This window comes from Lissotriton vulgaris, chromosome 11, assembly GCF_964263255.1.
Source record: "Lissotriton vulgaris chromosome 11, aLisVul1.2, whole genome shotgun sequence".
NCBI lineage: Eukaryota > Metazoa > Chordata > Amphibia > Caudata > Salamandridae > Lissotriton > Lissotriton vulgaris.
In genome coordinates, this window is record NC_141699.1 from 547,978,084 (window position 1) to 547,993,905 (window position 15,822).

Consider the following 15,822-nt stretch of genomic DNA (forward strand, 5'->3'; position numbering starts at 1 on the left):
ACACTTTTGAAATCCTGCTACGTACATGTTATGGTTATAAGTACCCAGCTTGGAAGCCCTTCTCTCTTTTGTTGTGTAGTAGTCGAATATTTGGGATAAAGAATAGATTTTACTAAATTCACTCAGGATGGATATTTAACTTTGCTTGAAGCTGTACTGCATTGTGCCACAATCCAGTTCAACAAAGGTTTGTGGGCTTCTGGAGAGTATCAGCCTTCAGTTTGACAACATGTAACTCCTCTTCTATATAGCGTTAGCTTGTGCAACTCCAGATACTGGTACTTGAAGAGAGCATGTCAGCTAAATGTACATCAAGAATGCGGGGAAATACAATCAACAGAGAGGGCAGATACAAGCACAGACTAAGATACAGGCACACCAAGACTGCATGTTTTGTGCATAGATAAACAATAGAATGACATGCACTATGCGCACGTGTCATAGACACTGCCAGCTACCTGTGAGGGCCACCAGGTGGGGAAGGCACAGGCGGTTAGCGAGGATAATGAGCTCAATGGCATCCAGGTCTGGGCATGCGCTGAACTGCCCAGTGTAGAGGTACTCGAGCACCGCCCGCATGCAGCTCCTGGTAGTGTACGGGATCAGCACCTGAGGAGAGAGGAGAGCAAAGCTGGGTCACTAAGGCACCACTGGAATCTGCAGGGCAACCTCTTCTGCCCCACACTGTTAAGCTTTGGATTTCCTTCTGGAATACATGGTTCCACCAATAACAGTCATAAAATCACTGTGTGAACATCAGGGTTCAAGAGACCCTGTGAGTTCCATAAAGCCCAATCACACTTGGAAACAGCATAGAAATCTTTACAATCAACGCCACCCCCACCCACTGGGAATCAACAAAAGAACCATGAGAGGGCAACTAAAACCCTGCCAGCCTGGAGAAGGAGCTCTGAAATCAGCACAGCCTACTAACCTCCTTGGGGATCAGAAAAGGGGACATTTGAGATCAAGAAAGCCCCTACCCCATGAGAAACAGCCCAAGTTCAAGTGAAATTATTACAGCTCCAATATTCTTGGAATCAGCAAAGCAGGGTTCAGCAGAGGGACTTCCAGCGAATGTTGGAAATCAGCAAACGATTCAAGGTATTGGCACAGGAGCTCCCAACCCCAAAGAATCAGTACAATGACTTCAGGCTCACCGCCGTTCTATGTCAATGTGCTGAAATGTATTTGGCAGAACCATTTAAGTTAAGACTTTTGGTTTAAACATTTTTTTTTTTTTCAAAGATGCTACACAGTTTAGGCCTGATTCACAAAGGTAAACTTACACTTTTGTGTAAGTTAACAAATGTTTGCAATTGACAAACAATTTTATGAGAAGTATCTTTACGACTGCCTACCTTTTTATGTGCAGACACTCCACCACGAGTGCAGAGACTTCGCAACCGTAAAGATACAACTCAACTTTTTGTGAATTGTAAAACAAAATCATGAACTTATACAAAAGACGCCTACTGGTTGTATCATTTTGTATTCTTATTAGACTTTGTCAGTAGAGTGGTATGATAACAGTTAGGTTCCGAGGGGTGCCAAACATTTAGAAGTAGGATATTAGTTTGGCAGAGACATGTTGACCTGAGTATGACAGTTGCATAGACGTCCCTCTTGGTTTTTAAAATACTAATTGGTGAGAATTAATAAAGAAGCATTTTTACTTCACCAAGAGGTATTTTTAATTTGAAAATTTGATCACATTACACTCTGCTGTCCTCACCCACACTTAATAGCTCACATTGGGTGAAACCTTGAAGAGCTCCTCTTCGAGTGGGAGTTGTTGCCGACAAACCAAACTGTTGGTTAAGCGGTGTGAGGAGGGGCCCTATGATGAAGCATGCCACCATACGGTGGATAACGGTTTTCATCCTTAATTTCTTTTCAGGATTAGGAGATTTTTGTTCAGTGAATGTACCGTGGCACCGGACTGGAGCAATTCTTGAAACACTCTGCAAGACCATGTTTTGTGTGCAAGATATTTTTCCTGAAACCTTTAAAATTGCCTAGCTCAGTTTCCACTGATTTCATTTAATTAGTTTGGGTGTCCTCTTATTTATTACATTTAACTATCTTTTTTTTCCTGACCCAGTAAAGGGATTGCTGGGCTATGTCGAGTACACACCTGTCAAGGTCCGAAATCTGTATGCTCTTTTACTTTTATTTGCTAAACGCTGGGTTGCCATACACTGGGGACGTAAGAGGTTTCCCTCTAAAAATGATTGTATTAGGAACGTAACATTTGGCCACTCACAATCGACCACCTTTTGGGAATTGATGCCTTCAGCATCTAGGCCCATGGACATTTGGGAACCTTTTGTTGTGTGGGCCCGAGAACACCAGGAGGCAACTGGAGATACGACGACGTAGGATGGACAGGGGGGCAAGGGGGAGGGGGGCCGGGGGGTTATACGTCTATTGAGGAGCAATCTGTAGATGTCTTGTTATGCTTAATCACTTACGAACCCTGGAAGATGCTACAGGGAATATTTCTGCAATGGTCTCTTGACAGGTGTCAGTTGTTAATCCCTTATATGGTAGGATGTACTCTCTCCTTTTCAGGTACAAAGCGATGGAGTAAACATGTATGCAAGAATACTTGTAATTAACGTGATGGTTCTATGTTGAGATACTTAAGTGTCGAATAGCAACTGGCTAGTTGTTTACATTGTTTGTAGCAGTGTCTTGCAATGACTGCACATGACTCAAACAACCATAGGGTGAAGCACAGGTTAATTTAGTGACTTTTGTGGTTCACCCTGACAAGGACTGTGGACGTTGCCTGAGTGGGGTTTCCACCCCCTTCAACTAATAACCCAATTTCTTACAGTATTTAAATTTACCTAATGTGACATCTGGATCATTTTCATATTGGTTGATTTCATTGTATTATTGGGATCTTGACAAATTAGGGCACTCCTACTGGTCTTTTTACCGATTTTGACATATACCTTTCTTACCGACCACATTACCAGAAATGCATGCATGTTTCATTTGTGTTGTGCCCTTGTTTTAACCTAAACAAATGTCTTGTCCACAATCACATATATTCTTTCTATCCCCTACTATCTGGTGTGCATTTATTTGAATATTTCATGCACTGAGATGATTTTAACTGTTATCCTAGTAACCCTCTTCTAAGTTTAAGTGCCAGGAAGCAGCTTTCTTCTCCGAGCAGAAACAGCGTATAAAGCTCGCACTTTATGCATGCTAAACACGGTTGTGCCATCCATTATGTGTGGTACATCATAATGGTTTAGTTGACCAAAGTGCTCTTCTAAATGTGCGATGTTGAAGTTCATTTATTTAATGCATAATTGAATCAGCTGTTTGATTCCTTGATTTTTCTTTATAGAGCAATTGCTTTTACTTACATCCTATGAGCCGTGGTACGTGGTCAGCCTTAAATCCACATTGTCCTCCAGCTTTTGCTGGTTGGTGTGGATTGGTCTGCAATTTGCTTATGCAAAAGTGGTTGTGGCGATGCTTCACCCTGCCTTCAGTTCTTAAGTATCTCTGTGTTCATACTACTACTCAAAGTTGTTTACTTCAAGGAAGAGGTATGCACTGTCTTCTATTAATCTCTCATTATGGTCTCACACCTCAGTGACGAGTTGTACCATAGCATATGTTACTGCTACCTGTACGTTTGTGTCCTGTATGTCACTCTTCTGCAAAATATCAAAAGTACTTGCTTGAGTAATAAACTTCAGTGGAAGCAGCACACAACTGCCGTTAATGTTGCCACCTCCATTTGCCATGGCAACCTGTACTTGCTTGTACTTGTTTGTGATCTCCGTACCCTTTTCATTGAGTCTATCTTCTATCCTTTATTTCTTGTAGATGCATTAACTGCTGTGGGTGCGGTTGCTCAATCTCTACATCCTGTCCTTCTGCTTCATGGGCTTGAGCAACTTTCAGTGTCTTTTGTAGCTTGAAGACACCTGGTTTCACCAACTTCCTGGATTTCTCTTGACTTTGTCAGTTTTCTATTTTGTGTCCTCGGTCAGGAAATGAACTTCTTCCCAGCAGATGTCTAAGCGGGTTGAGCCAATCGTCTATGGATTTTTACAGAAATTGATTCCCTTCGTAAAGCACTGGACCATTAAAAAGTAAACATTTTGTGGGTCTTTAACACCAAATTTGCGGACATCTGTCCCTGCTGTAGTACTTCTGCAAGCTCTCGCTTTATGTGTGCTGTTGAGGCTCATCCTGTGCTACTGACGTCCTGGATATGCTTTTGAACATTTTTGATCCTACCTAGTGCTTCTAGTTTAACATAGATCTTCAAATAATGAGTTAATCTCCGGTACTTGCTAACACCTATCAAAGCTCATTATAGGAGGAAATAAACCATCCTGATGAAACCTTGTAGCACTTTTAAGGTGCTTAAGACTGATACACCCATACTAGACCGTCTTATGTAACACACGACACCGGATAGTCTTAAGCTTGAATAATAAACTGGTTTAAATATATATCTTCATGATGTTTTTATCAGACACTTGCCGACACAGGCTTTCACCTTCTTACTACCATGACAACATTGCTGACTGAAGGACACTCATTTTATATAACTCAGAAGGACTACTCGACTATTTTACGAGAGAAAAAGGAAAACTATACAAGCAAGCACTTTATTTACTAAATGTTCTTACTCAGTTGACGATTTAAGTGGAGTCTTACACAGAGTGGGTCAGTCAAGCCAGCGGCTCCCAGGGGGAGGGCGTTTCAGCAGATTTAGCAGACAGTAGCAAGTTCCCCTCAAGATGGAATGCTGCTTGTCTACTAAAAAGTTGGCCTTACACACTATGGGGTAAGAGACCTAGTTATTTGTATGTTAATCAGATACACAGAGGGTATAGTACAACCTTCTATCTATATGTGCTAAATAAAGTCACCATTTTAAAAATAAAAAGGTAAAACTATAAAACAAGTAGTGTGTGTGCGTAAAACCCACGTGCTAATCCCGCACCTCACTAAACCTTTCTCCAAAGGAAAAAAGGGTGAGGGGGGTTGGCAGAGCCTCATGGGAGCAACACCTGGGGGTGGATATGGCAGACTGGTACTCACCTGGATCCTCACGTTCTCATCATCAGCATCTGCCAACCAGTAAAAGAATGGGGATAAAGAGTGTGCATAGAAATGAAACAAGCATTATAAATGCAATAGGGCTCGCATTAGGAAAGTTTGAGCAATTGGTCTTATAAATGTTTTTTTTATTTATGTGTTATTTTTTCAATTAGTTAAATTAACAGCTTTGTCATTTACAATGCCAATAGTGATAACTTTCGCAAATGTGACACCTATAGCATTTGTAATGCAACATGTTTTGTATTTACGTGACTTGGATGTATTGATATTACAAATAACAATGCTTTTAATTTTTTAAAATAATTAATACTTAAATAATGTATTGTAATGTATGTAATGCACACTCACAAAGATATCACATGCCGATCCGACAACGATTGTAATCAATCATTTCTTACAGAGTGCAAGGGGCCAAGTTGCCGGGCCATTCAGTACAGGGCCACGTGCTAATACAAGAATGATTGTAAACAAGCATTACTTTCAAGGTGCAGAATGCATTATTGGTAAGCCATATGAACTAACATCGGGTGCTGTTAAAATTCAGGATTTCTTTCAGGGCAAAATGCCCGCCCTATGGGTAAACAAAGGCACGTACAACATTCCGGGTGCAAAATGTCAAGCCTTATCTAGTGCAGTAAAAGGAGCCCGACTAGGGCCAACCAATTAAAAGACAAAGGCGAAATTTCATTAAAGTGCCACATTCCAATTCAAAGGTGACCGTGGACTGCCATTTCTTCAAGTGCAACAGTGCCAAAAACATCAGGCAGTACCAAATAGCACAAAGCAGTGGGACCATTTACACAATGCCAAACCTGTGGGCCAGCAAAGAATGTAAGCAAACATGGTTTAATGAATACAAGGTGAAGATTAGGCAATGTTTGTACGCAGACCTTTCTTTTAAAGTGCAGAGAGAGTTTTCAAGCCATATCAAAACAATGTCACTCTTGATGTGTAAACAAGATACTTACAGGAAACTTTTCATTGAAAACCCGACTAGCGGAGGGGGTGAGCGATGGCCGTGAAGCAGGGGGCGGGGCAGCGCTGGGGAAGCCTGTGGGAGGGTGATTGATGCCTTTGATGTGGGGAGGGAGGAGAGCCTTTTGTGAGCCTTGGGGCGGGGCAGCGGAACCCTTTGATGTGGCCTGGCGTTGAAGCAGTTTTGCCCATTATTTCATAATGCAGTTCCACTGTATGTTATTCACCCACATCAATCAATCCTAAAGACTGTCGCACCTCAAGAAGAAAGATCGGCATGTGTTTGCAGGATATTTAGATTTTGCTTACAGTAGCCAGCGTGTTTTCAACAAATAAATGAACGGATTGAGTCATAAGAAGATTTCATTGTGGAATGGTCGCAAACCAAAAGGAGGGTGGGGAAACCTACTCCCCGCATTTATGACAAGCAAACGCAGTGTGAATCCTCTTCCGCTGCGGCACTCTTTGGCAGAGCAAAGTTAAGGAAAGATCAGATTATAGCTATAGAAGAAAAACAACTTTTCGCCTAAGATGATTCTGGCCAAAAAAGTTTGAAATACAATGCTTCAATCCACTACCAACAGTAAACAAAAAGTAACGCGTGCATACTAAAACAAGTCACCAGAAGTCACGAGAAGAGAAATGCAAACTAAAGTAGATGCATAAAAGGAGACACGGCCGGCAGCCGTGAAACTGAAAGTACGGCCGGCCGGCCGTGAATAATTAGGGGATGAGCGCACGCTGAGAAGCTGCCTTTGATGTGGTAATGCGAGGCAGGCAGGCAGGTGGCTGGTGGCATTGTGCAAGCGCTTTTTAGGGCTTGCGCTTGCGCAATGACCTAAAAAGCACATGCACTGCAAGAAATCGCCAGTGGAATCGTGCTTGGTTAAATGCTGTTTAAGCCCCTATAGGGCTTCGCCAGCTGTGCGCATGCGCACAGCAGGCGAGCCCTAAAAACCTATATGTGCTCTGTTAGTGACCCACTGTGGTATACCAAAACTCCTGTGCTCGAGATCTGGTCCCACCACCATAAAAAAGAGCTGAGCTACACTGGCAACTCCAACTTTATTCGGTACTGTGTGCCCGCTTTAATTAACAACAACCAACATGTTTCATCGCCAAATTTCCTTTACCGGCAATTTCATCAGGGTTTTTTTGGGTCAGAGTGAATCCTGCACTTCTGGATTCTCCCTTTATTGTACCTGTGATTGCACATGGGATGAGCTTCCAAATCTGCAAACTGGATAACGGTACATTGTAATTAGCAGTACCGGCTGGGCCATAAGAGTCGGGCACAGATTAACAGACGCTTGCAGCATACTACGATATGGGCACAGTGGCTGCAGCATTATATGAGCAGGGTGAATGAGGGGGATATGTAAATCACAAATCCACTATGCCCTTCTATTCATCTTTTTAGATACCGACCTAAGGGCGGTCCGTGGAACCCATTCCAAGTTAAAGGGTCCAACCACCCCAGATTCTTCTACGGGAGCTTGGTAGGCTCAACCTCATAAGGCCACCTGGTAATGTATGAATGTTACAACAAAGCCATGTGTTCAGTTGCCAGTCTGATTTTCCAGCAAGACACAGTGAGTAAATGTGTGTATGTGTGTGATTTTATCCCATGTGCAATCACAGGTACAATAAAGGGAGAATCCAGACGTGCAGGATTCACGCTGACCCAAAAAAACTCTGATGAAATTGCCGGTAAAGGAAAATCAGATAAGAAACATGTTGGTTGTTTTTATTTAGAGCGGGCACACAGCACAGAATAAAGTTAGAGTTGCCAGTGGAGCTCAGCTCTTTTTATGGTGGTGGGGCCAGATCTTGAGCACAGGAGTTTTGGTATACCACAGTGGGTCACTAACACATAGAGCACATATAGGTTTTTTCTTTTCTATGCACAGTCTTTATCCCCATTCTTTTACTGGTTGGCAGATGCTGATTAAAACGTGAGGATCCAGGCGAGTACCAGTCTGTCATATCCTCCCCCGGGTGTTGCTCTCGTAAGGCTCTGCCAACCCCCCTCCCCCTTTTTTCCTTTGAAGAAAGGTTTAGTGAGGTGTGGGATTAGCACGTGGGTTTCACGCACACACACTACTTGTTTTATAGTTTTTCCTTTTTATTTGTAAAATGGTGACTTTATTTAGCACATATAGATAGAAGGTTGTACTATACCCTCTGTTTATCTTATTAACATACAAATAACTAGGGGTCTCTGACCCCATAGTGTGTAAGGGCAGGCCACTGATTGTCTAAGATGTATTGAGTGGGGGGCGGCCTGTATAAACCCTCTTCCTTTCCCCCCGAGGCCCCTTGTAGTTTAGAGTAACAAGAAGTTGGACCAGGGAGAAACTTCTTATTGAGTAGGGATCAGACAGACCTGCCCAGGTTGAGGCATAGCAGCACAGGTCAGGTGCAAGGCAGCTCCTATGTAGGTCAGGTGCTAAACAGATTCTCTTCTGTGAAGAAGCTGCCTTTTACCTGTACTTATTACCACAAAAATGTCAGCTCACCTGCTAAGTGCATACACCTAATAATTTTGATTTATGCATTTATTGTTTAATAACAAGGTCATGTGACCAATGTGTGCTACAGATTACATGTTATCCATAGGGAATGGGTGAAAAGTCACTTCACACCAGAAGCTTGGCAGAAGACATTGGTCTTTAATTATGTGCAAAGTCATCAGATGTTAGTTTTTTGAGACGTTAGCTCATCCTTCACACTCGCTCTACGATTATACAGCAGAGAGTACACTAGAGATAGATCGCAGGTATCATAGTATAGATAGAATGCCAAAATGCAAATTCAGGTTTATTTAATGTGGGTTTCGCCTCAAAAGGGAGGATCTTTCATACTAGGATTTCTTGGCTAAGGTCCCAGATGTCTCCTCCCTTCAAAGTAATTGCCTTGTTAGAGAGAAGCAATTGTGTTGTTCACTCCTCACTAACAAACTAGCCAATAACAAGTCCTCAACCACCTGGAAAGATGCGTCAAATAGTACAAGGGCAGTTGGCAGTAAAACATTGATCATAAAGGAATGGTAGTCCCAAACTTTAGATAATCTGCACAGTAAACATGTGTAAGGGCTCAGTGTTGCAGCTTGTGAGGAAAGGTAGGAAAGGCATGTGACCCAAACTAGGGGTGTTCTCCCCACAGCCTTGGAATTCCCATCATGTCCTGTCCACATTCCTCTTGAACAGAAAACCCACATGTTCCCTCTCACATAGAATTCCCACAAGGCAGGTTCTTGAGCTGTTGCGAGGCTCATTACTAGGTTCACCAGCATTCTACCACCCTGACTCCCTGAGGTTCATGTGGCGTTGAACTGTAGTTTTGTATTAAGCATGTGGAGAATACTTTCTGCTACCCCTATGCCTAGTTTTGGGGTGGCTATGAGATTTAGTACGTCGCTCGCTTCGCCTTGTGTTCCTTTGCTGTTTCAAGCAGGTGTGGCTACTACGTGATGGAGGAGGGAAGTCACCCCACAGCCCGCGCCAGCAGACAGTAAAATAAAATGACAATAACACAGTTATTTACATTTTATGTATGCTGTCTGTCCAAACCCCGCAACGACTACAGGTTGGGGCCGGGTCGAGCATGTCAGGGAGGAGTAGAGGGCACTCATAAGTGTGTATGTGTGCTTGGCCGGCCGTCCTACGCCGGCCAACACACATGCTCACTTTTGTTTCTCCAATCCTGCTGTGTTACACAGCAGGGTTGGAGAAAAGGCACAGGCTCCAATGCACCGTTGAGTAGCAAATGAGGCTGCTCAGACCAATCCTGGCGCTGCTCTCATGTGAGAACAATGTCTGGATTGGGTGTGGAGGCTGTGCCCTGAGGGCTCATCCCTTTCTGGTACGACGGCGACGAGATGAGAAAAGAGGTGGCCGTCTGAGCAGCAAGTACATCTTTAAAAAAATATATATTATTATTTTAAACGTCCCCAACCCCTGCCTTCCTCCCATGGCACCCTATCACTCTAGATAGGCAGCAGAACCCACTGGTTGCGAGGCTCATAACAAAGTGCCATGCATTCAAACTCCCTAGCCCCCCTGAGGTTCACGAGGGAGTGTACTGCACCTCTGCACTAAGCCTGTACCTGCAGGTAACAGACTGTGGATGGAGAATATTTTCTGTCCCCCCTAAACCCAGATTTGGGGTATTTAGGGGATTTAGTGCCTCTCAGGCGCCTGAGCTTAACAGGGATTAATGATATCAGCTCTGGGTCATGCAGATACCCTCCAGGGCATGCCCTCTCTCTCTCTCTTACTCACATTTACACTGTTGCTCTCACTGTTATACAGTATATCTATCGCCTCTCCCTTACTCATTCTCTCTCCCTACCCATTTCACTAATGCCACAACCTTCTTTGTTTCCTTCCTATCTTTCTTCTCTCTCAGCCCTTGCTCACGTTTTTCTCCCTCTCTCTTAAATTCTCTAACTCCCTCTTTTCAACTTTTGTTCTCTTATCCCTCTCGCTTTCTACCATTTTCTCTTCTCCAATCACTCCTACCCCCACACACCTAGAACCGATGGCACACTTCACAGCCCCGTTCCTCCAAGCTTGGTGAGATGCCTGATGCTGCGGAGTAAAACACCTCCTCATCAGTCCTACTTTCCAGTTGCTATTTCTAATACACATTTCAAATATCACACTTCGTATCGATCACCCGGTTTGATTCGATCGTTTAGGAATAATAGAAGAAGACTATATTGCAATAATAGCACACTTTGGACCCAGGGAATTTATGAAGAATATATTACTGAAAACTACATCACAATAACAGTGTTAAGTCGTCCTTATTTGCATTTGTACAAACAATATCATACGTATTTGGCCCTGAAATAGCGACTTGTTGTGAAAAAGGTGTTGTCCCTAATACATAATACCTTGAGACTTAAGAAAAAATCTACATTGAATAAATATCCTCATTTACTGAGTTTGCATTTATTAAATTTCAAAGACCTCAAAAAACAGTCAGTATTTTTGTATTGGATACAGGACAGGAGGGTTTAGTCCAGTAAATTCTTTGGGTGTCGAGTGTCAAACCCTTATAGAAAGCCTCTGCTGCCCTCCCCTCTCACTTGGTGAGATGCATGATGCTGCTGAGTAAAACGCCTCCTCATCAGTCCTACTTTCCAGCTGCTATTTATAGAAGGAGCCAGAGACATACAGCTAAGGGAGGGGGGCTGCTAGCTGACTGCTGCCCTGGCAGACAACACAGTTCATAGATATACCCTTACCCACCTGCCACAGCAGGGTACCTTAATCAAAGAAGGAAACTCGCACATCCACAAAAGAAGGGCACATTTGTTACTTCGAGCAGGATACCCCCCTACCAGGATACCTCATAAGCCAGACACCTCACCTCCTCCTTTTTCCCAGTACCAAACATTACTACAAGTAGGACACCTCACACACAGCACGACATATCACCTCACCCAGTACCCCCTCAGCCTCCAAGTAGAACACCCAAGCACTAACAGGACACATCTTTGCCATCTGAACATTTCTTTGACCAAAGCACACACTTTGAGGAAAGCACACTGAGCCCTAAATCTGCAAAACCAGATATTGAACCCTCAGCCCCCTTCTCCACATAACCAAGTACTTACCTCTCGCGTGCAGCTTTCCACAAAGGGGCCACCAAACATGGCAGCCATCCAGTCACAGCTAGAGATGAGCAACGGCTTGTGAGCGCTGATGGTCCCGTCGTCCAGTACAAAGGTCACATCTGTGAAAGGTCAGAGGTATACTAATTATAATGACATTGCCATGCACCAAATGCTACTCAGACAAAGACTTTTGCCTGTCAAACATACCCCAAAGAAACCTGCCTGTGGATCAGTTACGAAACAAACAAAAATGGCCCCTACAAACTTGCATGCAGGCTGATAAAGAAATAGGCTGTGCTTAGAGAACCATGAGATTACAAACGAGCTCAGAGAAATGTAGTGCATAGGATTAGAATATCCTGGAGACATCAAAGTCCACTCCACAGAAGAATCAATCGAACTAGGTTAATCTCATGAAAATTCCCCTTTCCTAAAAGTTTGGAATTAAACAGATTTTTTCAGCTCCAACCCAATTTGGTTTGTAGACAGTGTAATGAAAGTATGAGTTTTCAACTATTAAGCCAACATTTTTAAATTCATAACTAAACTGAAATTTAAAGCAGTAAATAAGGAGTTGGTAAAGAAAACTGTTACTCTTACGTTTTTCTAACCTGTATCTTGGCCCTGAAGAGACCCTCATCTGGAGGGCCAAATTCTTATTGCACATTCATTTTGGTGAAGTGACAGGTTTTCTGGTGTCATCGTGCACACTATTCATACAGTCCTTTATATTTGATAGTAAAGACATGCTGGGCCAGTACAGAACCCCCAGATAAGCAGTCAAATAAACAGTCCTGGCTGTCCTGTACACAAATATTTTACTTCCGTCTCCAGAGTTTAAAATCTTCACTGACCCTTCAGGTCAGGGCTTTGCTCTATTTCCAACATTTTTCTGGCAGATATACATTTTAGTAAATTACTTTCTATACTACTTGAGAAAATAGCTGGACACCTCAGGATAGCCACAATCATGATATCTAGCCTCAAGAATAAGCACATCTAAATCTAAAACTAAATCTTGTGAGGGGAGGCGCTTCAGTTCTGAGACGTGTGTGTGAGGGTTCATGGAGACTAAGGGCACACAGTAGAGGAGGGTGGTGAAAGGGAATCTGACCACCCACTTGTCTATCTCTCTCTGCCTCATTTAAAGGTGGCAAACCTAATGTGCGTACAAAGCCTGGGTCTGATGCTGGAAACATCTATCCAGTGGACCAGTCCCCACAATACCACTAGCTTAATGGGCATCAGAAGGCCGTCCTATTTCTTGCCATCTGTGGCCACAAACTCAGAGAGGTAAAAAAGACAATGTCCCCCAAGCTGTGATGACAAATCTAATTGTGTGTCAAGGGAATTGACTGTTTTGTTTTTCAGAAAGAATCCTTAGTGTTTTGGTTTTGTTTCGGAAAGAAACAAATAAAAATGCTGACTATGCACACATTGCAGCAGTGGGTGTACTTTCGCCGACTATTCCCCACCCATTAACTCTAAATTGGGAGTGATGGCTGACACAGGGCTCCTGAAGGTGGGGTTGTTGCCACCACAGTGCTTCGCAGTCTGCCTACCGAACCAAAAAAGGTCTGAAGTCTGGAGGGCTACAGATACAAAGCAAACTATCACACCACACCATACTCCCACATAATTCTATGTATCAATCAAATAACTTCAGTAGCACTCCAAAATAAGCTAGCTAAGGGACCATATGCAATGTAAGAAGCGTTCCCTCCCAACTCACTTGTTGGCCACGTGCCAAAAATGATGGCCAAACACATTAAAAGTCTGCTTTTTCCCACATAAAAGTATGTTCTTATGGACTGAGCAGAATACCGTTTTCCCAAACACTGAAGGGTTCTCCATCAACTAAGCAGCAGTAAGTCTCAACAATATAAGTCTGTGTCTTTTCTGTTCCTTATCTCAGAGTTTAACAAAGACTACCTAGCCCTGTCCTTTTTACCTCAGAGCCATGTCAGTGCCACTTGTGGTGCTAGAACAACACACAGTCCAGTCAAGAAGTTTGTATTTGTCCATAATGGTTCCCCACAATGTCTGGAAAGTATGAATCCCTTGATGTCAAAATGCCTGGGCGCCTGGACTATAGAAGTGTGCTTAGAAGTAATCCTTTGCCTGGAGTCAGTCATGATTTCCCCAGGGTTAGAGCGAAGCAATGACTGTTAAGGAGGTTATTATTCCTGGATAGCAAGTGAATACAAGTAGATAGCGGCAAGGTGAACTTTATCAGTTAATATACTAGGTAAGGAAATACTGGGGTCCCTTGCCTTCTGAGGGGTGCCGCAGCCAGTGACACGACTTCAGTAACTACTATGAGAGCCGAGCTAAGCCAAATTGAAGGGCTGCCTATTAATAATGTTGCCCTCTTGCCAATTGTCAATTAGTGCATCATGAAGGAATGAACGAATCCTGATTATATTATTAAGGGATTGATAGATGTGTGCAAGCATCAACATCTCAAATTTCTGCTTTCCCAAACATGTACTTCGAAAGGGAAGATCCAAAATCCACTCTTTCTTAGGACTAAGAAGAATCTCAAATAACAGCCTTTGGCATTCTCTCTATTTTTTTCAAAACCCTCCTTTTTTAAGATGTTCGCATTTGAGGGTAGGGCAGAATGTGTTGTGGTAGGGACCTTTGTCTTAGAAAAGGATGGCCAACTGTATCCCTAAACTATTTTCTACTGCGGATGGAAAGGTCTCACTATTGAAATCAATCTTAAAGCATGAGCAGGGTCTCCACTTCGCTTAAATCTTCCACAGGTATTGTTTCACTTTAAGCAAAACAATCTCTACCCATCACAAGCCATGTCCATGAGGCATTCTTGCACACTGCCAATGAAACCACATAATACATACATGAATCGTATGCTATAACAGTTCTGATGCTCTTGGAGCAGGCCATGTACTAAGCACATATTAGTTTGATAACAGGTTTTGTTTAGTATTATATATGCCATTTTTGATTAGATTGGCAGAAGGTCCCCGAGGAGAAATGGAAGATGGTGAGTAACCAGGCTAGTCATTCTTTATGAGGCATGAATATATCTGGACAGCGTGCAAAAGCTTTGTTTTGTCCAAAGTAAATTACTTGTTACACAAATTGTTGAACTTCTTGAATTCCAATGTCAACAGGGTAAGGGAATCCATTCAGTTTTATTTTTTACAGAGAATCTTGTGATACTAGGCATTCTAGGAAGAGGTGGCAGTAAAAATCCTGAGGGCCGAGAGATGGACAATAATACTAGTTGTAGTTAGCCTCAAGACCACTGGAACCAAGTGGTGTTTCTGCCAAGTAGCCATAACAAAATTCAGGAACACCTCATTAATGGACAACAAGGGCTCACGTGACTTCATAGAAGAAGCCCGTATCTTTGATGAGCAAAAAGCACTTCTCATGCAAGATACAGGATTTTCAGGAACTTATTTGTGTCCTGCTACCGGGTCGGGTTTCTTAGTAGTAAGCAGCAAAGGATATAAACGGAGACTTGGAGAAACAAAAGGATAAATGTTTTGAGGCTCTTTTGAAATTTCATGTAGTCCGGAGTACGTCAAAGAGGTTGTCCTTGAGTTTCAAAGTTGGGGCACTAAATAAGAAAATACATATCCACCTAAGTGAATGCACTGGATTCTATGAATATAAAGGGGGAGCCAAAATAAAGTTCATAAGCCAACATTGAAGCTAATAGGCTATCAAACTGTCCTGGATGAAGATGATGGCAATCGCTCCACAGGCCTAATAGAGAATTCAAACATCTTTGATATTACTCTTTTCGATTCAGGGTGATATGAAGTAGCGTGCTAATGCTGGACACCAAAAAGATACCTGGCAGAAGAATTCTGCACTAACTGCAAATGCAGGCAAAAATAGAGAGGCAAACCATAATCTACTGTTTTTTCCTTACTAAGTCTGGAGAAGTAAGCCGGTCCAGAATGGCAGGCCAGGTGTTGAAGTTTTCTAAACCAATACCTTTATCTTGCTTAATTTGAGCTTGCAAGACATATCACTCATCCAGTCCACATTGGCCAACAAAGCTGAACGCGATTAGCAGTATCATTAAAGGAGGGAAAAGGAAGGGTGGGGAAGAGATCAGCAGTATCATTAAAGGA

General features: G+C 42.8%; 1 protein-coding gene across 8 annotated transcripts in view; it reads right to left on the reverse strand.

The window, feature by feature from the left end:
• RHOBTB2 (Rho related BTB domain containing 2) overlaps positions 1 to 15,822 on the reverse strand; it is a 274,730-nt gene that overhangs the window by 20,036 nt on the left and 238,872 nt on the right. For all 8 annotated transcript variants that reach the window (XM_086943612.1, XM_086943613.1, XM_086943614.1 and 5 more), the window contains 2 exons: positions 11,708 to 11,826; positions 459 to 609 (listed from right to left, as the gene is read on the reverse strand). In XM_086943612.1, the coding sequence (XP_086799738.1) occupies positions 459 to 609; positions 11,708 to 11,826 (270 nt within the window). The remainder of the gene's footprint in view (positions 1 to 458; positions 610 to 11,707; positions 11,827 to 15,822) is intronic.